Here is a 25641-nt window from a genome sequence, read left to right on the forward strand (position 1 = left end):
TATTAGTTAGCATTTAGGTGCTAAGTATTAAATAGAATTCAGTCCACTGGGGTTTGTCATACTCTGCAGTTTGGAGCAGAAGTAGCTGAGGCATCATTCTTTAATAGTGGCATAAGTGCTTGTATGAGCAATAGAAGCTGCCACTCTCTTTATGAGCCAAGCTAAATGCTATTAAATGATGAATGAACTAGTTCCATTTTATTTGTTCAGCCTTTCCCAGTGCTATTCCCACAACCCAGTTTAAATCACCAGCTTGTATTCTACATAAATTCCTGTGTGCTTGAAATACATAGATGCCTGCATAGAATAGCAGTAAAGGTTTATTTTCCAGTGAGCAAAGAGTTAAATAATTGAAATTGAGCTGAAATAAAAATTCAAGATTAATGCCCCTGTTCTGAGACGGCCCTTAGGAGACTTTTCCAGGTAGTTTGCAAGACCATCCTGTTTTGCAGCCAAGTGTTGCTGGGTATCCATGGGAAGTTGAATCTCAGGCTGGTCAGTCCGTCTGGACTGCAATACAAAACAATAATGTTCAAACCAAAGCATCTTGATTAAATAACCTAATTAAAAGGTACATAAAAGTGGTGTTTTAGCAGACTATTTTTCTCCTGTAAGGATGAAAAAATCTCCAAATTTACCTTATTTTCAAAATTAAGGGTAAACATTTGCTTCCAGTGATGTGTTTATGCCCTATTAATTAGTTCCTACAAGCATAGCTGAAATCCCAAACCTGATTTAACATGGTTCAAGGAGATAAAATTACCTTCAGCCAAACACCCCAAGACACAAACTGAGAAAGAAATCGCATCTCACTGAAGTTTCACTGGATGAACAAATACAGACCTCCAAGGTCCTACCTTTAAATTCAGTGGAGAGGAGGAGGGGAGCGAGGGAGAAGAGGAGGAGAAAGAGACAAAGAGCACGCAAGAGAACACACACCAGAGAAATTAAACTGCCAACCAAATGAGCTGTCAACCAAAGTCCATAGCCCATGGTTTATTTTAAATGAGCATATATATCTGCTCTATGTCACCAGGAGACACAAGTCTGTTCCAAGTCTTAACCATGCAGGATCATCTTTAGCTCAAATCTTGAGTTTTAAAGATCCTCCTCTCAGTCTCTGGTCTATTAGGACCAACACATATGCCTAAGGAGTGTGTAAGAAATTGTAAGAAAAAAAAAAAGAGCTGGGATAATCACTTGCTGTGGATAGCACTGTAAATGTGAAAAAGTGAATGCCTAAATTTTCTAAGTCCATTTGCTGTTACACAGTTACTTGCTACAGTGCAATTACTTCAATCTAGGTGCAAGTCACACAGTTAGATGACTGAGTTGTGGGTAAAAAATACCTCTCTTTTATTTCATTCTTTCCCCACAAACACAAGAGATATAACTTTGTCTGAGCTGTATTTATAAACTTTGAAGAAGAACTGAGAAATTATTCGTCTCACAGTGATGTGAATGGCCTGAAAGAAAAGTTCTCATAGTATAAGATATTTTTTCCACAATTCTCCCAATAAAATAGAAAAAGTAACTAAAAGCCAGTAAAAAGAAATGTGTGGTACTGGGTAGACTGAAACTAATTCACTGATTGTGATGGGAACAGTTACAGCCACACTTAGAAATGTAGCAGAATCCAAGTTCATTTCTTTTCTTCCTTATTTGCTACTAATTTTTATCGGAATTTCTATCAAAGATGCTTTCCACAGAGAGCACAGAGTGCAATTAAAGGAAGTTGCTTACAATGGCACAGGGAAGGTCCATGCAATTGTAAGAGGGATATGATCCACCCCGAGGAAAGGTAGTTTGAGAATCTCAACGAGTACTAGCTTATGGAAACACTCAAATGGTTGCCATTAAGGAAATAATGTATAGAAAAACACTCTTTTGTCTTTTGAGAGATACCTCAGAAACAGAGTGAGTAAACAGATTTGTATGTGCAGGTCTGACTTTGGACTTTACAGTGGATATCAAAGAGGAATATTTATCTGGACTGATAGAATTCAGGGGAATTAAAATGGCTGTTTATCTGGACTAAAGAATTAAAGAATCTGGAATGTGAAAAAGGTCTGAGAGCCTTTGAAATCAAGGATACAGGATTATGCACTGCAAGTTAGAAGGAAAAATTGTCTAGAACATTTCTGAGATTCACTGAATGAGAAACTTCCTTGCAACAGAGTATCTGAGAGGCTTGGAAGGAGAAACTTGTATGTCATAAATCATACAAATAAACTTAAAATTGCCAAAACTCAAGGTATGCTAGACTACACAAGGGAAACTAAAACATGTAGCAAAATAAACTTTATCTGTGTAAATAGTTGCACGAGAATAAAAGAAGTTGTTTAAAGAGGAGTGAAGAAATTGATGTTCAGCATAGCCCAAAAAGAAGTGAATCAGACAGTCATACAGAAGATACAAAATAGAACATTACCACTTGGAAGCACGATATAATCATGCTAAGTGAAAAGGCAGCTGAACCATTGTCCTTCTAGGGAACCGAGTTTTATTATCAGAGAAAGCGAATATAATAAGGCCTTCCTACAATCAGTCCTACATCATTTCCATCAATTGTGCTGCAGTGGTGGGAACTGGGAAGCACAGGAGAGAATGGATGCCCCTGGCTTATGGGAACAGGATGAAATTTTGCAGTGCACACTACAAGGTGTGTGTGTGTGTGTGTGTGTGTACTGCACATAGGCCAGATTCAGCCCACCTACCCAAGTTTAGGAACCAAATTTAGGAACATGGAATTCCCATGTTCCTTCTGTGGTCAATAGGGATAGATAGATTAGCACTTCCAGCACCAGACAGAACATGAATCAATTTGTTGGGGAAACTGGCTCTGTCACTCCACTGACCACAGCCGTTTTACTGAGGAGCAAAGGCACTTTGCTTCCCCAGTTTGCTCAGATAAGTGCCCACCCACAGGCCAGACAAAACTGTGCCCTCGAACTAATGAAAAAAATATGTTAGAAATTGGGGATTGCCCACTGGAGGTGCCAGAAAGCAATAAAATTCTGGCTTGATTATTCAATCATAGCTGGAAAAATAATTTGGTTTCAGATGTCCCTTGTGAGGCATTTTTAGAGAACAAGAGCATGATGAGGCCATCTGGAATACAATATGCAGTCTCGGGCATCCAGATGCAAGGAAGATTAATTTAGTCTGTAACAAAACTACAATAATCAAGGAAATGAAGAATTTATCTTCTTAAATGAGATTAAAATATGCTGGCTTGTGTGGCCTAAGAGAATAAAGGTTGCTTTCTATAAACTGAGCAGTCTAAGTTTCTGTAAACTTAGCAGAGGCTAAAAGCTATTTAAACTAAAAGACACTTCTGCTGCAAAAACAAATGGATACTCATTACCCTTTAATAAATTTAGCCTGACTATTGGAAAAAGGTTGCAAATCCCCAGAGGACTAGAACAACTTTTATTAGGATCAGTTCTACTGCTTAGTCACATTGGTGCCAAAGTGTGATCCATTTAGGATCAGGATTTCCAGGCCAGCTGCCTGCAACAGCAAGGAGTGGGAGGCATTAACTCATGGGGTCCTCTCTAGTCCAATGCACCTTTGTGCTCCCCCATTTCTCTTTTGGAGCTGAACGTTTTCTGACCATTGCTCTGTATTCAATGACTTTATATGTGTAGTGACAGACTTCCAGAGACCTTCTTGCCTCACGGAGACAAAGGCCAAATTTTGGGAAGTGCTCTCTAGTCATAGGGCTTCTGTCCTTGGATTCACACACTTGAGAGTGTTGACTCGGCAGCAGATGATGGCTTTTCTTTCATGTCATGTTCTCTTTCAGGGACCATGTTCTGTGGCAGAAGTGAAAACAAAGGCGTGCTGAGGGCTTACAACAAAAATAATCTAAGCTAGAGGTATTCACAGAATATTTCACACAAGTCAGGGAGTCAGCTGAAAGCCAGCTGGCTGCAGGCTGAGTCTGGCTAAGGCAAAAGTGACAGATACTGGTTGTTCGGAAAGAGGAGGTAGTGGGGGGAGAGAGAGCAAAGCAAAGCAAATAGGAAGGCTAAGAGGAGATGCCAAGAGTTACCAACAGACTTGGTTTTGATACAGAATTACTATATGCAGACAAAGAAAATAAATAGCGCCTAAAATAGAGCACAAAAAGTAATTTTTCCTCTTTTGAGAACCACCATGTAACCACACTTTTAGATAAGCACCAGCATCTCTGGGACAGCACAGATCTCCTATGCAAGGCAGCACTCCCCACCTATCACTCTTGAGCCTTGTTCATACAAAATGTGTATATATTAGCTGACATATCAGAAACTTGACAGATTTTCCAGCAGCTGATGAGGCCAAAGAATCCTCTGCAACAGTCATGTTTTGAGGAAGAATTCAAGAGAATAATGCAGATGTAGAAGCACAAAGCCCAAAGGGCTCTCCTAACAAACAAAACCAGGCCCCTTTCTACTAGAACATGGGATTTGGCTCAGGTATGCTTAGGCTGATCCCCACTGACACTGGGATCTCTTAATTTTTCTTCTCTGCATAGCATTTTTCTCTTTACTGGGGTCCTGATTCATGAATAAAACTCCCAAGCACTACTACAATACTAGGGAATGCAGTAACATCCCATCAGTAAATTTCTATTCATTTTAGTAAGTGATCATCCTTGTGTATGCCATAACACCATATGGCACCTGCCTTTGTTCTCCCATATTACTGTCATAATTGACATTGTTTTCAATCTTTCCTTAAAGGGCAAAATACATTTTACTTGTCCTGATCTCAACAGGCATTTGAAAAGGTAGGAGCATTAATTAGCTCCTCTGCACTCTCATACCATTCATTTTCCAAATATATTCAGTGCTTGTTAACCATTGGTTTTCCATAGTTAGAAATACCAGAGCAACTATACGGCTTTCAGGATCCTGCTCAGGTTAATATACAGAGTAACTTAGAGTTACTTTGAGAGTGGGGCCTGGTAGTAGGTATCATCAAGGTGTTTTGTTGCATGAAAAATGAACTCATTTTCTATTCTGACTCACTTCTCAGTTTTGACTCCTATCCAGCACTTCTTCTGAGTAGTCAGGAGATGGCATCATCTGCAATCACTATAGAAGTAGCCAGTCATATTTTTGCCCACTTTCAGGACTGCCATGAAAAGTGCCTTTAAAAATGAAATTCAAGAGGGGAGAGAAATTAACATCAGTGTTATGAAAAGGTTCAGGCTGGAGGGATTTTATTCACATACACTCTCATGCACACACTTGATTCTTTAATTTGGAAATTTCTGTTCATCCTCAAAACAAGTGGTATGATAAAATGGTTCTCTCATCGACTCTGTTCTGGCACCATAATACATCCCAATGAGATTGTTGATTTGTAATCCACTCTTGAAAGAAATGTGGTGCATCTCATTCATGTTATGAGCACAGGGCAATGCTTTTCAGTTTTAAGCCTGGAAAGCAAATTCTATCTTAAAACAGATTTGTCCACTGTATTTTGAAGTACAGATCAGAGCTTTTATAGTGTTAATTTGAAGAAAATCCTATAGTAACTGATTAATAATGTAAAAGGAGCCTAGAGATAATCCCTTAATATTTTAAAATGTTCAGGCCACTTTTTTTAAGCAACACTACAACAACAACAAAAGAAATACACATCTGTACTAGATGATCTTTGAGGTCCCTTCCAGGCATTTCTGTGATCTTCCAGAGGTGTAGAAGTTGTTCAAGTGATATGAGATGTGTAGCTTCTGTTCAGTGGTTTACTGATTGAAGCTTGAAGATAAACCATAACTTAAGCTTTATTTCCTTCACCTGCATCACATAATCATTAAAACCCTGACCTGAGACAAGGTATGGGGATCCTTCCTATTCACAGAATGCTTGAGCATCTAAAACTGCTGTTCTGATGCTGGTCCACATCTTCCAGACAATCTCTTAGCAGAGTTTAGGTGTTCTTGAAATGTCTTTTCATAGACTAGAAATGCAAATATTATTACAACCTTCATTCTCCAAAATCAGAAAGGAGTCACCATCAGTTCCACTGTATATTTAAAACACTGCTGGAGGCAGCTGCAAAGGTGGATGAAGATGAGTGTAAACTGCAGAATTCTCTTAGTATGACCGTTTTCAATGATTGCAATGAGAATTAGGATTTGTAAAGACACACCAGTGAAAAAGGGAGGTATAGATTGCAGTTCCATAGCTGCAGACTGATATCATAGGCCTCTTTAAATAATGCATCTAGAAGCTGAGTCACCTGTAGTAGGAACATTTGAGGTTGCTGCATAATTCAGGAGCTTTTGTTTCTGTAAAGAATACATTAAGGTTTTCAATTCTAAGCTTCTAACAAGCCCATGGTCTCCTGACAGTGACAAACACTGAGAACTGACATGTTGTACAGTTTAAAGATCTCACTCTTTGACTTGCATTTTTCATTTTCATTTCTCCTGTAGCCCTCACACTCCCATCCACCCTTATGACAATGACCTAAGTCCCATTCAAGGGCAGCCTTTCTTCTCTCTGAGGCTGGCACAGGGCAAACCCTGGCCAGGACTTCCCAGGGAAGGCTGGACAGATTCATATATCCATTCAAAGCAGACTGCCACAGCTCAAAGATTTCACAAGATACCAAGCCCAAGGACTAGACAAGCTGCTCTGGTAATGACCTTCAGCCACGTGGAGCACTGAGATGCCTCCTGGGTGGTTCTTACTGAGCCAGGACATGCAGAGGATGTGTCAGACTCAGCCTTCTCCAGATAGGCAACAATTACCTCATGAAGTGCCAGCCAGCTTTCTGCAGGTTCTTCTGGTGCTTATTTACCAATAGAAAACAAAATTTGTATTCTTCAATCTCAGGAACTGCTGACTGTTTATGGCATGAGCTAGATGGATCAGATGAGTGATCACAGTGGTCTTCTTGCTGGTATAGAAAAACTATTCAAAAAACAAGTTGTTTTGACTTAGTTGGCTAAATTATTTATGCATGCCTGGTTTTTCACAGACATATCTAGAGAACCCTAAAATCTGCCATGGCATCTCCTGCCAGCTCTTAAGCTGCATCTTTGTTAGCTATCAACTAGCAATTAAGACATTGCTTAGAATCAGCCTTCTATATCTAATCTGCTGGAAAATATGGACTCTGAAACCATGCCAGAGCAGTAGGAAGTGTTTCTGTACCTTCCAATAGTGCCTAGTTTTATCACCAAAAGCAGTTAGCACAGGCTGTGATGAGGTTTAAATAGTATAGTTCTACCATTGCCTTCAATGAAAGCATTTTTTCCCTCCTATCTATGTGGATTAAATTATACCTCAGGAAATTTAAAACATCTATATTAAGTTATATTTTTCTACAGTGGTAAAAGATAAACTGAGACAGAGCCAAACAGTAGTTTTGCTGATGACTTTATGCATTTACTGGAGCTAGATTCTGGAGGACACCAGGAATTTTCCTTACCACAGCAAGTTACAGAAGATTTTTTAAAGTTTTTATTCAGAATGCACTGGATCTCCTTATCTCTTAGAACAACTCTTATGACTTCTGATGAAATTTGAGACTAGTGCAGAGACATTCAACATTATTTTCTAGCTGTCAAGTTGCCTGAAATTTGGCCTCTCACTCACCCAAAATATACTCATGGATGGGGACAGTATTCAGTCTCTTATTTTGGAGTGGCAGAACAGAAAGGATGTTTGTTAAGACTCAAAGCTAGAAGTAAAAATTGGGATAAAAGAACCCTTTTAGCAATCAGAGATTTTTTCTAAAGCCTTGACAGAAATTTCTTATCACTAATGAGAATCAACACAGCTCTTCAGTGTCCATCCACATTAGCACATTTCTCTCAATAAATAAACCTCAGTAGCTGAAAAACAAATTATCTCTGCACTCCTCAAGCATAAGATGTTGTGACAGGAAGCATTAAAAAAGGACCAGTAAATTAGATGTCAATTCTGAAGACAACAAGCACATGCAATGTACTACATTGTGTGGAGGATAAATTCAAACAGAACAATGTGGAAATACAAGGAAAACAAAAGCCAGTAAATCAAGTCATAAACAAAAGTCATAAACCAAAGGCTGGGTACAAAAATCAGACTAATTAGATTAAAAGTTTCACTGAATTTAAAACTATATTCCTAGAAATACTTTTGAACAGTGAGATGGAAGGAACCAGAAGGCAATCAACAGGACAAGAGGATATGGACTTTTGTAGAGTGGTGCATTTGGGTCTGGCTTCTAACCTTCAGTTTTCTGGGGTCTATTCTCTGTCAAATATTTCTCATTTCATCCTCAACTATGATTAAAAAGAGTCTCTCTAAAGTTTCTTCCTAAGATCAAAGCCTTAAGGATTAATCAGTGTGTTCTCAAGTGTGAGTCTATTCTTTTTCCTTCCTCTTCTGGCAGGTTCAGGGGCCTAACATCCTGCCCAACGCTCATGTTTTCCATAAACCAGTAAAGTTTTACTCTTCACAGTGAGAGAGGGCTTGGTTATGGTATCTAAATCTCATTTTCTTAATGGTAGAGAACAGTTTACCTACAGGTTCCCAGGGCTTTTGGTATTCCCTTGGCAGGAAGGAAACAGCTGTCAAATGACTTCAGTGCCCATGATTGAAGGACCATCCCTTAAAGAAGTGGAAAATAAATCCAAACTATTAATTTTAGTATTGTGTGCTTACCAAGAAGTTTTGGGGTTTTTTTCATTTGGTTTTGGGGTTTGAGTTTTGCTTTTTTCTGTTTCCAGAGAGCTGTCTCTGAAACTAAATGAATTAGTTATTAAGCAGTAAATAACTTTCAAATCAATGGCTGTTGACAGACACCACATTTAAAAAAGAAATGAAAGGTGCCAAAGTTAGAGTAGAAAGTTTATTATGGATAGTGTTAATCTCTGATGTTTTCCAGAAGAAATTTCCAAAATTTCTCTGTGTAGCACCCAGGGATTTACTAAATCTTCTGCAGTTGGGGTACCTCAAACCTCAGGGACATGGTGCTGGGCAAAGTTCCCCCATGTTGTCCCTATAGCTCTGTGTACTCCAAATGTCCAGTAGCTCCCTCCTGACTACACAATATCGTTAATGTGCTTTTTGCACCAGCTTTGCAAAGAAATGTCTCATTCTGACCTAACTGGGCCATTTTGCAGTACTTCCCAGTCCTTGCCTTGCCACATGAGCCAGAAAACAGATGAGCACCTTTCCCTCTTCACTTGGCTCCCCTTAGCAGCAGGCAGAGTACTTGTGTCACTCTTTGCTTTAAGGCCAAGCATTTTTTTTAACTACTGATTGCAACCCAACATCCAAATTCAATGGAAACTACAGACAATGTTGAGCAATGTGTCTTAGCAAACACTTGCAAAATCCTTCTTATAAAAAACAGGAGCCTACATAAATTTCCACCTAAGGTTCCTAAAAGAACCAGCTGAACAGATTCCCAGCTTCCTACTCCAAGCTAAATTAGAAATACATTCTAATGTGTTAAGCTGTTATTCATTTTAAATAAGACTCTGAATGTAGAGATAATTCTGAACCAGCTGTACCAACATCTGAGAGGTCAAGGATAGAATGGGGCAAATAGAGATTGTGCAAAACACAAAGTCATTTTTTATGTTGTTCAGCTACTGGAAAATTAAATCAGAAGAGTATAAATAATGGAAACCAACACATTTTTATGAAAAATTACATAAACCACTATTTCTTTTGCAAAGGCAATTGAGTAGATCTATCTGGATAGTAAGACTTGAAAAGTACCACTTCATATGATTGTGATTACTAAATAAACATGATACAGTATCAAAAGCAGTTAGCAGAAGGGTTGCAGTAAAAGTCACTTCAAAAAGTACCAGGTGCTGTGGTATTTCCATTTAAAAGAGTCTGTTCAGAGGGCTGGATCAGGACAGCTCAGTGATTGGTACGGGTCTCAGCACAAACCAATGTCTTCAACAGTGTCCCAGAAGTAAACACAAAATTATTGCTGATAAAATGAGATAAGAAGGATTAGCAATGTTGTTAAATGTTGATAAGCAAATTAATTCAAATGACCAGTGCCTTTCATAAGATGTTCCCATTCAGTCAAAATATGTTTTTCCACAGAGATTTAAAAGCATAAAATCTATGAGGGTCCTTTGCAGACCCTATTGCAACAAATGGGAAGGAAGAAGTAAGTGGAATGGGTTATGCTCTGGAAAGGAGGGACTCAGGAAACATAACTGATTCTGAAAGTCAGACTGGTTGAACAACCCCACATGAGCCCCCAGCATCAAGCCATGACAAAAATGACAAAAGCAGTATTTGTATAACCATGAGAAAAGTGAATAGAGCAGAATGATAATTTTGCCACAGTTTCAGACAAAGAAAATCCAGTTTGAAGACAGTGGCTCAAGTTCTGATATTGAAAATATTTTAGAGGGTTTGTAAAATCATTCAAGTTGCCTGAGAATTGGAAAGACTGAAAAGTGAAGAAGCTGCCTCAGCAAGAGACTCAGGCAGCTCACAAGTTTAGTGCAGAGAAGAAAGACAACTTACTCATACAAATGTCTTCACAGAGAGAAAATGCTAAATATCAGACAGGTTTTTAATCAGGCAAAACAAGAGCTACACTCAGGATCCAGACCTGTTCAAAGGGGGAAAGCTGTTTGCACATTCAGAGGCACAGAGCTCCTGGTATCCAGGGAAATAGCATATACTTCATTTCTTGAAGTTTTCCCATTGAACAGGTCATTACAATCAACTTACTGAAAGTCTGTCTCAGCTAGATTCACATTAGTTGCAAAATCTCTTCATGCTGCTCTTCCCTGGGGACACTTACAGACCCAGAAAAGCAAGCTTCCCATGAATTACAAGATTTATGTCTTGGGAGATACGGATTCAGTCCTTGCCTCTGCCAAACATCATTTATGAGTCATTGAGCTAGTTACTCAAAGTAAGCTTCGTTTTACCTACTTTTAGATATCTACATGCTAGATGTCTATTTAGCATGTGTATGTCTGAAGTGTTTTTACTCAGCATCATTATCAGTCAGTGGAGAGAAGCAGGCACCATTGGAGAGCTACTCCTCCAAAAATAAATCACCATACAATGAGGAATTTCATGCTTTGAAGAAATCTCTATGCTGATTGAAGGAAGGCAGGAAGGTGGCTGGCTTAAAAGTGGACAATGACACCCCTGACATATAAATAAGGGAGGGTTTGCTTTAGCATCTTCTCAAGAGGATATTAATATTTCTAAGCTGCAGTGAAAATAATACCTTAGAGACTTAATATTATTAGGAAGTATATGAATAGCTATAATAAATGGAATTAAGAAATCACAGTGTTCAAATTTTTGCCAGGCTGCAGGGCAAAAGAAAACTGCATCTTGGGGTAGCATTGGAAAATATTTAAACTGTGAGCCAGATTTTCTGAATGCCATGGAGAAATACTGAGGCTATTGAATCCATGAACACTTTTCTTAATGGCAAAAATGGTTAAAAATATCTCTTTCCCAAAAAAAAGGGCTTTTCAGTTTTGAAGGGTTATTTTTGATCAGCCTGGCTTTCAGGATGGCCACAGAGTTGTGCCAGCACAGCTGATGGGGCCATGAACTGTTGTGGGGCAGCAAAGGGCCTTTAAACCAAATTCACGACTGAAAAAAAAAAGGATTGTGGAGTTACAGTATAACTCAGGACAGTTAAGGAGGCAAATGAAGTTACAGCAAAGCTCTGAAATGGCACAGAGGAGAGCAGTGCTGATTCAAGACAGTTGATCTTATGACATGGGACAAAGGTTGTGACATTTCTCTTGATCAAAAGGTAGAGTCTCTTCCATCTACACAAACTCTGGAGGCAACAGGTAAAATGACCATCCTGAATAGCAACACAAGAAACACACAGCAGTGAGTTCCCTATCTGCTTGTCCATAAAAATATATCCATCTTTAATTTTCCTTGGATTTGATCCCAGCAGTCAGATGGCAAGGAAGTGTTGCACTTCCCTTATAGTAAAACTCAATCAGTTACACCAAGCAAACCATTGCAGCTTTTCCTTATGCCAGAAGAGTTTACTCCTCAAGCACTGGGGAGCAGAAACAGTGTCCTCATTGTGGGGATCAAATGTGGCTCTATCCAGCAAAGCCTCCCGTGACCACAACCTGCAGCAAACACCACTCCAGCTCTCCAGCACAGTCCCACCTGTCCCTCCCTGCAGGGTTCCTCAGCAATTCCAAAGAGTCACAAATAAATTCATATGAAAAAGAACTACAACAACAACCCCCCCAAGCTGCATTAGGAGACAAAGACTTGAGTAACCTACTAGCAGGGTTGGAAGCAAAATTCTGACTTTTTTCAAGCAATTTGCATAATGGCTCTTGTTGGGGAAGATGAAACAGGAAATATGATTGCCTGACAAAAGATTTTGGGAATATGAAAACTACAGGCGACATCGAAATGAAAGCCACTTTTGAAATACCAAGTCTTAGTTACTGAACAACTGGAAAACAATGGTATGGCCACTGAAGTAATCCCCTCTTGATGGAACAATACCCTCTGCTTGCAAACAGGTCCAAGGGTCAGAGCAGACCCTACTAGCTCAGCAGAAGGGGTCCAAAGAGTAGGTTTTAGAAGTTAAGATGTAACACTCTATGGTAATATAAGAACTCTTATAGGCTGTATGTAAATGCTATAGGATTTGTATCTTGTATTAGATTGGTTAGTGACAATTAGAATATTCAGTACAGAAGATGATTTATTGTATTGTAACCAGGACTTCACGATTCCATCCTATTCTCATCACTTCTTCTTCACTCTCATTCCTCTCGCTCTCTCTCTCTTACTCGCTTACTCTCTTGCTCTCTTGGGCCTGCTCAGAGCTGCGGCTGGCAGCTCTAAGCAGTGCCCCTATACCCACGCCCTTTGCAATAAACCGCATGTTCCAAGATCTGACTATAGAGATCTCTCGTCTCCGTCAGTCCCGTCCGAACCACCCCTGCTGTCCTACAGGCTCTTTCCTTTTTTTATACTTTTTTTTTTTTTTTTTTTTTGGGGCAGTTGTTATTTAATGTAGTCATTATACTTGGTTATGGCAGTTTGAATTGGGATGCTACCAAAAAGACACTATTTAGCAGGGTATGAGGGGCTGGATATTTGAACAGAGTATTTTGTTTTAATGAATTTCCACTGCTTTACCTTGAAAAGAGCTTATATGGATTTTCTCAAAATGTTCTCAAGGATCTGGTGTTGATTGGGGTGTGGGTTAAACACCAAACCTTAAATATCTTTACCCAACATGAGGTTTTACAAAGTAAATATCAGAGATATATTTTAATAAAAAATGGAGAGGCTAATTCACACAGAAAAGACACAAGTAAATTATGTTTATTCCCTGTACTACACTTACAATTTTTCAGCCAGCTCACCAAATCTTCCCAATCAATACCCCAGCTGATGTTTCAATGTATATTAAACAGATATGAGAGATCAGGGGAGCAGAATATAGAGACATGCACACATTGGACATGGACATGTTTAGAAAGATCAAATTCCACAAGAGGAAGAGCCCAAGATGTGGAAAAGTGAGGAGACGGAAGCCTAAGGTATAACAATAATGCAGCAATAATCCTAATAGCAGATTTGCCATTGTGACAAGCTCTGTGGGCAGGCCAGAGCTGCTGGGCTGGCTCTGGGCTGTTCAGGGTCCACCAAGCAGGGCTTGGGCACAAATCCTGCTTATCACAGGTTTTCAGTGCAAGAACGGCTTCTGTGCACTCAAGTGCACTCTGAACGCAGAGATGAAAAGTCAGCTTTGCCACAGGACTGTGATATATAAGAGAAACTTTTGTGAGAGGGAAGTACTTTAGCTCCCGAGAGACCATTTAGATAAACCATTCTTTTAGTCACAGGGGGAAAAGAAGAGACTTTAAGTTTTCTTCTGAACAACTAATTATTAAAAGAAAGGGTCAAAAGGTGACAGGAAATGTGAATTTCAAAATTCTTAGAGCTGAACAAATTATTAAAGAGCAAAGTACTGTAAATAATCTAGCCTTTACTTTTTTTATTTGGCTGGGAAATTGTCCTTGTTTAGGTAGTCAGGTCTAATTAGAATTCACTTGCATATTGAAGCAATCTGCAATGTATATGAAAGAATTTAATATTCCAAAGTTCAGAATGCCACATTTTTCTTCCTAGACCATTTTACTTCTTTACTCAGAGAAATTAATGCTACCTCCTCTTTCTAGACTATCTAAGTAGTTAATTTAAGCAATATCCAGTCTCCAGTAATTTCTCCATTTCCACAGAGGAGCCTTTGTGGCTGGAAAGTTTGAGTGTCAGGCAATCAGTCCTTAGAGTGACAGCTTCAAGCTACAAGGCTGGTGAGCCTACCTTATGTGGCCTGCAGCAGTGGAATGTCTCCTTTTCTACCCATTCACACAATTTCTTTTTCTTTTTGCAAGATGTTTTGCTCCTTACCACTAGCTCAGCAGAAGACTCCATTCCTTTCATTTCACTATGACCATGTAATTGTTTTAAATTATTTTGCTGAGCTCCTAGGAGGAGTGAAAAGATAAAAAAAAAAAAATAATAATTAAGCTATGGGCAAGGACAGAAAATCCAGTCTCTTCCTGAGCCAACCCAAGGGTCATACATCTGTCACTTCCTTTTATCCCATGTGTTCATCATAAGAAAGGCCTGTCACATTGGAATAATGTTCTTGCCACTATCTTCTTTATGTGGAAGAACTCCAACATGACTTAGATTTTTGCAGTAGGTAAAGCCTTAGGCAAAAGACACATCAACAACATATTTACTCTGACCTGCCCAGAAAAATGGGTATTTTCAAATCCTTAGTGCCATATGTTTGTCTCTGAAGAATGCAGCCTTGCCTGCAACCTTGGCAGCTTGGCAACATAAAATCACTTTAAATAAACATCTAATATTCCGTAGGATAAATATAATGAATTAGTCATTGCTCCTTACCATAAAGTAGCAGCACTCCTGAAAGCCAGGCTCTATTAGCATTTTGAAGAAGTATTGAGACAAGGATGGGTGTCCTGGGGATTACTGCAATGGGAAGCAAAGATGAGACAGTGGTAGATGATGAAGTGCAATCAGGATGCTGCCACAGCCTCTGCATACATCCCTACACATTCCTGCAGTTTTGTTTGTAACTTGATAAAGAATTACCTCATAAATCTGCTAAACATTTGGCTCTTTTCCTCTTTTGCTTGTAAAGATGCACATTCTTAAATAGACTTGTGGGTTCAGTGAATCTGTAAGTGAACATCTCCTTTGGATACTCATTTTGCTCTTAAACCAAAATAAGATTGTTATGCACAGAAGTGAAACTAAAAATTTAATGTGTATTAAATGTTGCTTTCATGCCGCAATGATCAGCCCCAAATCCTGCACCCCAAGGATCATGTTGTGAACTGGTATCAGTTGATACAGTTTCACTATTCATTGAAAAGTCTTTCATTATTATTTGCTCTTCTGATCTTGTCAGTTCACTGTTTTTATTACAGTTTCTGCCTGTGGGTGCAAGTGAGTGTGAGTAGGGGATATCCACTGCTCTTCACTGGCAGGTAAACTCACACAGAGCATCCATAAACAGGCACAAAGACAAACAAGTCATCTGTCATGAAATCATGAAGATCTGCAGAGCAGAAGTTAACATGCTTAAAATCAGGGATTACTGCAGAGAATATCCAGTAATTCCTGCAAATCTATCCTTTGCTTCTTTATGAGCCAATTGATAAAACAAATTATGCATATGATCTGCAAATAGAACAGCTGTTAACTTTCAGAGTTACAGGTGGAAAAAAGGTTTTATTTCCACCACATTTTTCATTCTTGTTTTCTTTACCTTGTTGGCTATAACCCTGGCCTAGCCATGCCCACCACCACATATGTTTCTATTAAAGACTCTGCTTGCAATCTAAGATGTCCCTTATTGTGAACACCGTGCCTTGCTCAGCTGAGACCGTGACACATTTGAATGAGAAGAAAAGTGCACATTAGCTTGAACTAATCCACAATAGTACCCTCTGCAACAGCGAGAAGTATCCACACCTGGTGGGAGAGACCATTGCATAATCTCCCAATCTTCAATTTCACAAAGAATGGCTGTTTTTATTAATTGCTCACCAGGACACGAGATATGTACTGACAGATGCTATAAAACAAATTCATCCTCACTCATCACTGAAGTGCTGTCATTGAACTATCACTGAGAATGCACAGGGCATCTGGGGGCCCTTTCTTTGTGACAGATAACACACTCACATCCTCCATGATTGCTGTAATTATCAGTAATAACTAGATGTGGCATCACTGACTCCAGAAGGCATACATTCACATGCACCAAGTCAAGTAGGGAGTCTGTTTGGAGTCTTGATGGAATACCAGGGAAAAACATAAGTGAACTTGTACCATATTCCATGCATCCTTGTTCTCGATTTTATTAGGACCTAAAGATGTCTTAATTATATATTAAATCATCTCTGCATAACAATAAAAGCATTTGCTTATATGCAAATATCAGGATTTGCTAATAACAGAAATTTAAATTGTCATATCATAACAACGCCACTTACCACAGCAGTCCAGTGAGATGTGGCAGCCATACATTGCTACAGTACTCACAAGAGGACAGCATGGTTGAGGTTGGAAGGGACATCTCGGCATTATCTTCTTCAAACTCCCTGATCAAGCACCTACAGCAGGTCATCAAGGACCATGTCCAGGCAGTTTTTTAATATCTCCAGGGATGGAAACTCCACAGTATTGCTGGGCAACCTTTTTCACTGCTCAGTCACCCTCAACAGTTAAAGAGTTTTCTATGTTCAGATGGCACTGCTTGAGTTTCATGTGTTGTGCCACTGGTATTGTGCCTGTTGCTTCTTGTCCTGTCACTGGGCACCTCTGAAGGGAGCCTGGATCTGTCCTCTTTGCACCCTCCCTTCAGTTATTTTTCCACATTTGATGAGATCCCACTCAAGCTGTATTTTCTCCAGGCTAAACAGTCCCTGCTCTCTCAGTCTTTCCTCAGAACAGAGATGCTCCAATCCCTTAATCATCTTCCTGGCCGTTTCTTAGACTCTCTCCAGCACGTCTATATCCACCTGTACTGAGCCTGAACAGGACACAGTACTCTGGGTGTGGCCACAGCAGTGCTGAAGGGAAGAATCGTGCTGGCAGCACTTTGCCTAATGCAGCCCAGGGTTACCTTTGGCCTTCTTTGCAGAGAGGAGACACACTGGTGGCTTGTGTTCAACTTGGATCCCAGCAGGACCTCCTGATCCTTTTCTGAAAAGCTTCAATGTGTGCTGGGTGGCCCCAAGCATACATTGGTGCAAGGGGTTGTTCCTCCCCAGGTGCAGGATCTTGCACCTATCCTTCTTGAAATCCATGAAGTTCCTCTCAGCCCATTTCTCCAGCCTATGAGGTCTCTGGGGAGTGCAGCACCACACTCTGCTGTACCAACCACTCCTCCCAGTTTGTCATCATCAACTGCTCAGTTTTGTCCTTCATTATTTCAATGAGGTTATAAAATATCACCATAAAATACATAGACTTTGGTTAGAAACTATATCACCACAGCACTTGTTTGCTGACTACAATCCATGGAACAGTAAACCCCCTGCATTTTCTTAGCAGATACCTTAAAGCATAAGCAGTGAAAGATTGTGACTACTGTTCCAGGAGAAAAGTACTGAGTTAACAGTGTTACACTGGCCCACAAAGTTGGGGAATTTCTCCTGTCAGTGTTGTGTTCCCCCTGGACAAGAAGAGGAATAAAGAAAAAAGGGAACAAAGTTCTGCCTGTATTCCTCATCCAAAAACGTTGTAGTACACCTCTGGCAAGGCGTTCAGGATGGGATACCAGTATCATTCTGGTGGTATTTGTAACAGAAAAAGTCTCTCTCTCTCTCTTTCTGTCAGTCATTTGGGCATTACTTATTAAGAAGTATTTCCAAAGGAATACTGCTGGCCACTAATACCTTGCTGGTCAGTACTACCATTACATTATTGTCACTGTAGCATCGAAATTGCATCCACAGAAATGTTCCTTACAGGAACATCAAGAACAGATTTACTTTGCCATGTTTGAAAAGTCTGACATTTCCACAGACCAGTACTTCCCGTTTGCAAATTTGAGGCTGCTTTCCAAAGGTCTGTACACATCAGAGCTCCCACAGGACAGCAGAGACGACAGGAACCAGCCAAGCCCTGACTAATAGGCTGACACTACTCTATGGTAGGACACCCTCCAGCTGCTGGAAAGCAATGAAGGGAGACTGAAACATTACGAGAGAGAGAGAGAGAGAGAACTTTTAGCCTGCCCATTTCTGCTGGAGGACTAGAGTAGGAACCTTTGTGGATCCACTAATATGCAAGATAAGCAGATCTTTTCACCCAGCTTTTGTTACTTTTAAAAATGCAATTATCTATTAATTATTTCATGCTGAATCAACCTACCAAAATGCTTTTCACCCCACTTACATCACAGATTTCAAATGTAGGGACACGATGGCACCAAACACTTCTGAAAGCATCAACTTATACTTTTATGGATTTGTAAATATCTGAGCGATGTTTTCACCATGATAGATATAAATTATAAAAATGGCCCCAAGGTTCCAGACAGAGAATGTATATTTTATTATATCATTTGGTTCCTTTGTGAAGAACAGATATGCAATTCCTTCCTCAGATCTGATGAGGAAGCACTGAGCTCATGCTAAATCCAGGATAGGAGCAAGGTGCCCTCAAAATCGGTGCTATGATTGCTGGAGTCACCCAGCAGTACCAATTTGGTCTGACTCAGATGTGGGCACATGATTGTAGTTCTCTTGTGTTAGTCAGACACTACAGAGCTGTATTCTTGTGTGCTGACTCTGTGGCAAGGGATGAGGGAGGCAGAAGATGCGCAGAGCTGACTCAACAAAGACTTCTAGACAAGGACCCACCAGGCGCTCAGCCCACTGCCATCTATAGCTCTGGCATTTTGGAGTGGACTTCAGGAGCCCTCAGCCCAGCTGCAAGCTATTGGCATATCAATAACACCATTGATTTAATTCACTACTGGGTTTTGAGACACAGGGTATTAGCACCTGCAGAGCAGAAAGCAGTGCCAAAAGGAGGGAGGAGGGGTCACCAGCCTTATGGAAGAGTAGGAGGACCAACCTTCTATAAGCTACCAAAAATAGAGGGATCTGCCAAAAGAGGTTACAAGTAAAATAAACACTTATATTTGTAACTCATGATCACAGCATTGATATTATTATTCCCATCCTCCTTTCATACCTCTCTGACAATTTGATGCTGAATATATGATTGTTTGACTGCAACTGGAGAGCTCAAAGTTGCAGTCCCCTGTGACCAACAATCCTTCTAATGCAGTGATCCAGCACTACCACACTGTCTCTTCCAGCTGTGCTATACTCCCACAGCTGGTGTCAGGATTAAGCCTTTGTCCTCTTGTTGCCACCACTGCACCACAATAATGTCTGTCTGAAGCTCTGAACTTCCAGAGATGAACACACAGTGTGTGGCCAACACGCCAAAGGATTTCAGTGTCCTGCCCGCCCTTAGGCTACCTCATTTTGCTGCGTTGAAACAGACTCCTTGCTCATGTCAACAACACTGATTTCAAGAGAAAGATGTGAAATAATAATGGTGGAGAAGACTGGGACTGGCCTTTCCTTCTTACTCTTCCGCAGCACTACCGAGATGTTTATTACTTTGGTGTCTACCTGCTAACCTGTATATTATAAATTTGAACTGAGGCGAGTTTTACAGTTCAAAAAATACAGAATATGTTTTAAAGTCACTCTTGAGCAGGTACAAAGTCTGGGAAACATCATCCAAATGTTATCATAAATGAAATAAAGTGAAATCATAATTCAGCAAGATTCAGCCTTACTCAAATGCAGTGGAAAGTAGTGCTTCCAATGCCTGAATCTGCTGCCCTTTTATTAGTTTCTCTCCTGAAAACTGTAAATCCTTGATCAGATATTCTCTCCTGAACTGCAAAATAGAATGACTGAAGTTCAATTTGGCTAGGCAAGAGCAACAGTAACTGAGATCAGAGAGATTTAGAGCAGCAGAGTTCTACAAATCAGCTGTCCTGGCATGACAACTTGTCATAAAAGGACTGATAAAATCTTCCATATGAATGGTTATTTGGAAGATTAAGTCTGTGGACATGGATCCTTCAAAAGCATGAAATTACTTAGAAAATTGAGGGGACACTTTTTTTGTGGGTACTTAGGTAGTCCCTTTTCTACCCCATTACACAGCTAAATACCTCTGGAAATGTAATCTTCAGTCACAGTCTCAAAGGAGACAGATTTTTAGAGGTGCACAGATGGCCAGGAGGTTTACAAAGTGCCTAGTTGTTTAGTTCACTATAAAATCAATGAGAGTTAAGGGTCTCATATAAAACCATGTCGATCTGCCTAATTAAAAAAAACATCCCTGTGTCTGGTTAAAATCAGTAAGGTTGGAGCCTTGCAAGCTCTCAAAGCTGCACTTTGGCCTTCCATGAGGTAGTCCCAAGGCAGGAGTGCCTGATCAATGGGAACGAGGAGGGGAGAGGTGTCAAGCCTGAACCAGCCTCCAGACACAGCTGAGCTGTCAGGACAGAGGGCTGGCAACAGCAGGGAATAGACAGTCCATAGAAAAACTGACATTAAAATAGGCCAGTCCAGACCTTCACAGAGACACTTCAATCATATCTGCACAGTTTAAAGCAAGCTGTGGGTTTGCTTAGACCATTCGAGAAGGTGTTTTTCTTTAAATAGCAGCTTAGGAGGAGAGCTGCCACTTCCAATTTAATCACCCTCCTTTAATACAGGCCAGTGCTTTGCAGCTGGATAATTAACCTTGATATTCGTTGGGACTTCAAAACACCCAACTCCCATTGCTGTCAATTAGCTGACGATGCCAAGCATGTGTTGATAGAAGACTTTTTGTGACCCTGGCAATATGGCATTTGGGAAATTTCAGTCCTACACAACTAGTTTAGAATGGGAAGTGACATTCACAGAATCACAGAATGGTTGAGGTTGGAAGGGACCACTGGAGGTCATCTAGTCCAATCTCCCTCCTCAGATAGGGTCCTCTGAAGCACTTTACCCAGAATTGTGTCCAGGGAGATTTTCAGTATCTCCAGGGAAGGAGACTCCTCAGCTTCTATGGGCACCCTGCTGCAGTGCTCGGCCACCCTCACAGTACAGAATTCCTTCCTCATATTCACGTGAACTTCCCATGTTCCAGTTTCCACCTGTTGCCTCTTGTCCTGCTGCTCAGCACCACTGAGATTTATGAATTATGAATTTTGGATTGAGTTCACTGAACAAAACAGATGTACATTAGGGTTCACCCTACTTTCTGCTCTTATGGCATCGTAACTTTCTAAAAGACCCTCAAGATAATTTTCAACCTTCTTGTTGCAGCTCTGAGTGCACAGAAGATGCCTTGATCTCAGGGCATTCAGAAGGTTCCATACTTTTTAATGCCAATGTAAGGCTGGAGGCAGAGTTATAAATGACTGGCACACAATGATTTTTGATATAAGAGGCAATAAAATAAACACTGCATATCAAAATGAGACAAAATATGGGAAGGGCCAGTGACATTTCATTCTTTCCACTGATTTCTTTGCATTTATAATAAAGAGTTACAGCACACTGGTAACAAGTTTAAATTAGGGGGAGAAAGAAATTTGAATCAGACTGTTTTCCTGATATGCCACAGTGGGTTGTGTTCTGCTAATGAGTGTTAACACTGCAATCAGGTAAACATTCACCTTGAGAAATGAACAGCCTTAATCAGAGCTTTTAAATCAGCCAGAACAGTCAACAGCTAAAATGATATTGGCTCAAACACAACTGCTTTTCTTTTTAAATATTGTTCTTCCTTCCTTATGAGAATGGGAAATAATAGCATAAGTGGAACATTCTTGTAGCAAAAGAGCAGCTCCAGTCCCTTCTGTGTTAGAAACCCTGTCCTGTGACTAAGAAGGATGTATTGATTGAGGCTCAATACAACATTTTTGCACTGGCTAACTTAAAGTCTTTTGTGAAGGTTCCTAATGGCAGCTCAATCTGACCTCCATATTTCTAAAGGACTTTGCTGCATCTGCTGAGTACAAATAGCAAAATAATGGAGAAAACCAATAGGGGGGGGTGGAGGAGAAAGAAAAAAGAAATATTGGTCTGTTGTGCTTTTCTCTGGATTTGAGAATGACATCAGTCTGTGGGCCTTTATCTGAAATATTCTGACAGTAGAAAAAACACTGACTACTCCATTGTCTACACAGGGTCAGCACTATGAAGAGGAAAAACGGGCTTTGAGCCATGAAATAATTGCACTCAATAATCACTTAATAGAAGCCAAGGTGACGATAGATAAGTTGTCAGAAGACAATGTAAGTATTTAAATGTGCAACTGTATTATTTTTGATATTATATTCAGAAAAAAATTAGGTCTTGCACTTCCCATGAAATTATAGAATAATTTTTTATGTTTGTATAAAATATAAGTTGTCACCTCAACAGTTAAAATTTATGTATGTTTGTTCCCATCATTTCGTAAATCTGGCTCTCCTTATCCTATGAGGTGAGACTTTTCACTGATATTTTTTTCTTTATCTCTAGCCTGAAACTGATGAAAAAATATTCTAAGAGATGGCAATATTCCCACATTGATTTTGCCATCAGTACAGCAAACTGGTGCAAGCACACGGTCAGAGATTTTGCAGGGTCACGTGTGGAGTGAGGACTCATCAGAAGGATTTTAGGCACAGTGTAGACCCCAACATTTCCTGCAATTCTTTGTTCTTTCAGTCTTTGCTCACCAAAAGGCCCAGCACAAGGGAGCTCTGCTAGCAGAAGGTAGGATTGACCCAGCCTGGTCACTCAGATCACTCCGGCAGGGAGCAGGAGACGGGCTTTCCCCAGCAGTTGTTAATGTGTAACAATTTACCTGTCTCTGTGTGGGACAAAACAGGGAACATCTCTGGTGATTGTCACCCTGCATCTCATTAAACACTGCTGCAAAATGGCATGAGTACTGCAGCTGGCAACAAGCTCATTAAATTCTTCCTGAGACAAACCTACAAAGACAGCAAAGAGAGGAATATTGCAGGCATTTAGTTCATTATTGTGCCATTCCTTCCACACTTAATAAAAAATTCATCTACAGAGGACATGTTTCTGTTAGTACTTATTTTTCAGCATCTTATATTCAATCTTCCCGAATTTCACATGAACTCCTAATCATAGCTGGGAGCATTTGATCCCATTAAAATGCCTGCCAATGTGAACTCTGTCTGTGCAATTAACAGCTTTCCAACAGAAACAAAAAGTTCCCAATCTGACCCCTTACTTTTATAGAAGTTGAGTTGAAAGAAGAGTTACTTCACAACTCTACCAGCTGTAAGTAATGGAGTGTGGTAAATGTAATGGGCTACATTCAGGTTTTGGAAGCACAGGTATACCTCCAGACTAATTCAGCTGAAATCAGTGGAGTTATTTCTGCTTTAAAATACAGGTGGAAAAAAATTGCAGAACTCTCCCTTTAAGTGTGCATGCATTTACACTACTTCACGGAGTCAGGTTTGAACCCACATTTGAAGTGTTTTCAATATTCATAGTGGTACTCTGAGCATTAGAATATGGTCCAGAGACCTCAAATAACAGTACCACTGCATCGGACTTGAAGTTGGATCACAGACAAAGTTCTGCCCTTGCAGGATTCAAGAAAATTGCATGAAGTTGAGTCAGGGGAGCTTTAGGTCGGATATCAGGAGAAGGTTCATTCCCCAGAGGGTGGTTGGGCACTGGAACAGGCTCCCCAGGAAGTGGTCATGGCCCCAAGCCTGACAGAGTTCAAGAAGCATCTGAACAATGCTCACAGGCACATGGTGTGACTCTTGATATCTTGGTCTTGGGGATTGTCCTGTGCAGGGCCATCGATGATCCTTGTGAGTCCCTTCCAACTCAGGATAACCTGTGATTTTGTGTAGTATTACTGATAAAAGTAAAGGTTACATTCCAAATTTTAAAATAAAGGACTATGAAGCAAACCACTAGTATTGTACCTAAGTAGAGAAGGGATAAACTGAAGAATCCTACATGGGGAGAAAGTTTTTGTATTGGCAAGATCTCTTCCTTCAAATCTATTTCCTGTCACTCTTCTGACAGAAATGTAAAATGATGCTTTTGATACAAAAATATATTTCAAACTGTGGGAAACACTTCTGACATTAGTTGCCAGTTATTGTTCTAGTTGCCACAGATATGGTTGGTTTCCATTTAGGCAGATATTAAAGGAGAGAAAGTCGGTCCAGTCACATGGCTCGGCCCAGCAGGTTGAGAACAAAGTGCATGTGGCACATGTAGCTCACATGTAATTTTTCTGTAGTAATTTTTAAAGCTGCTAAAAATAAAGTGTCAGAAATGCTTTTTGTACTCTCCATGACAACTGCTGCGCAGAAAGAGAGGCACACAGCTTTAGAAGAAAGGATTAGATTCTGGAGAGATATCATTTTTGTGTGCCTGGAAATGCCATATGGGACTCAGGGTACCTGTCTGTGCTATACTCTGTGCAGCAATATATTATGGGTTTAATGTGCATGCAACGTGTCAGAATCACATGCACGTGCAACAGATTTTACTTCTAAATTGAATTCTTGGGTTCTTACATTTTCACGGATGAAAATAGTGTGTCCTGATATGAAATTTAAGACCCACATAAATGAGTATGCCTCCGCAATACATTTGAGGCAGAAGTGGCATGGATAAAATCTCACAAAGACACAGAAAAAAATCACAAAATAAAATTATCTAAAGGTCGTTGAATATGAAGATATATGAACTAATGTTCATAGGAAAATTATTCCCATCCCTCATAGACTTACAAGAACATCTTGCTGCATGTTATTACAAAATACCTTAAAATGGTATTTTAAAAGAGAGGAAATTTTCTTTTTCACAGAAAAATTTCTCTATCAGTTTTTAAGAGAATAAATGGAGCTATAAAAATCGGCATGCAATAAAATTATTAACACCAGAGAAAATCAAAATCATATCAATATTCTACAACATCTGCCTATAAACATATGCTAATTTTTACAGATTAACACAGGCCAGTGCCAATAGCACTTTTATGCTTTGTATATTTTGTTTCTTCCCACCTATAAAGTCAGCTTCTGTAGCCAGCTGTGGCTAGGGCAACTAGATAAGGAAAAGGAAAAACAACATACAACTCTTACCTTCAGGGACCCAGAGATACTGGTTGAAGGATACAGTTACGCAGTCATGTGTGCTAAATTAAATTTAGGTGAAGGGCAAATCTGTGTGCCGAATTTTCCCATTAAATAGGCTGTGGGAGCCATCCACTATGAAGATAGCATAAGAAGCTTGCTTAAATTCTCTCCTTTCCTGTGTGGAATTCTCATGGTAACTTCTTGCTCAGTGAAAATATTCTGCTCTGCAGCATCAAATATTTGCAGTGAGATTTAATATATTTCTATAGCTGCATTCTGCAAGACATTAAAGGGGCCAGGAACCAGCAAGAAAAATCAAAAGGAGAGAGTCTCCCTTTTTAAAAAAAGACACGTATATTTCTGCAGTGAATTTCTCCACAATCTCATAAGATTATTTTAGCACTTTCTAAAGCAGTATTTTAATGCTAG

The 25641-nt window shown here is 39.9% G+C and overlaps 1 protein-coding gene across 11 annotated transcripts in view; it reads left to right on the forward strand.

The window, feature by feature from the left end:
* BEGAIN (brain enriched guanylate kinase associated) overlaps positions 1-25641 on the forward strand; it is a 158809-nt gene that overhangs the window by 127382 nt on the left and 5786 nt on the right. For all 11 annotated transcript variants that reach the window (XM_048307935.1, XM_048307936.1, XM_048307938.1 and 8 more), the window contains one exon: positions 22264-22371. In XM_048307935.1, the coding sequence (XP_048163892.1) occupies positions 22264-22371 (108 nt within the window). The remainder of the gene's footprint in view (positions 1-22263; positions 22372-25641) is intronic.

Source organism: Corvus hawaiiensis, chromosome 6, assembly GCF_020740725.1.
Source record: "Corvus hawaiiensis isolate bCorHaw1 chromosome 6, bCorHaw1.pri.cur, whole genome shotgun sequence".
Taxonomy (NCBI): Eukaryota; Metazoa; Chordata; class Aves; order Passeriformes; family Corvidae; genus Corvus; species Corvus hawaiiensis.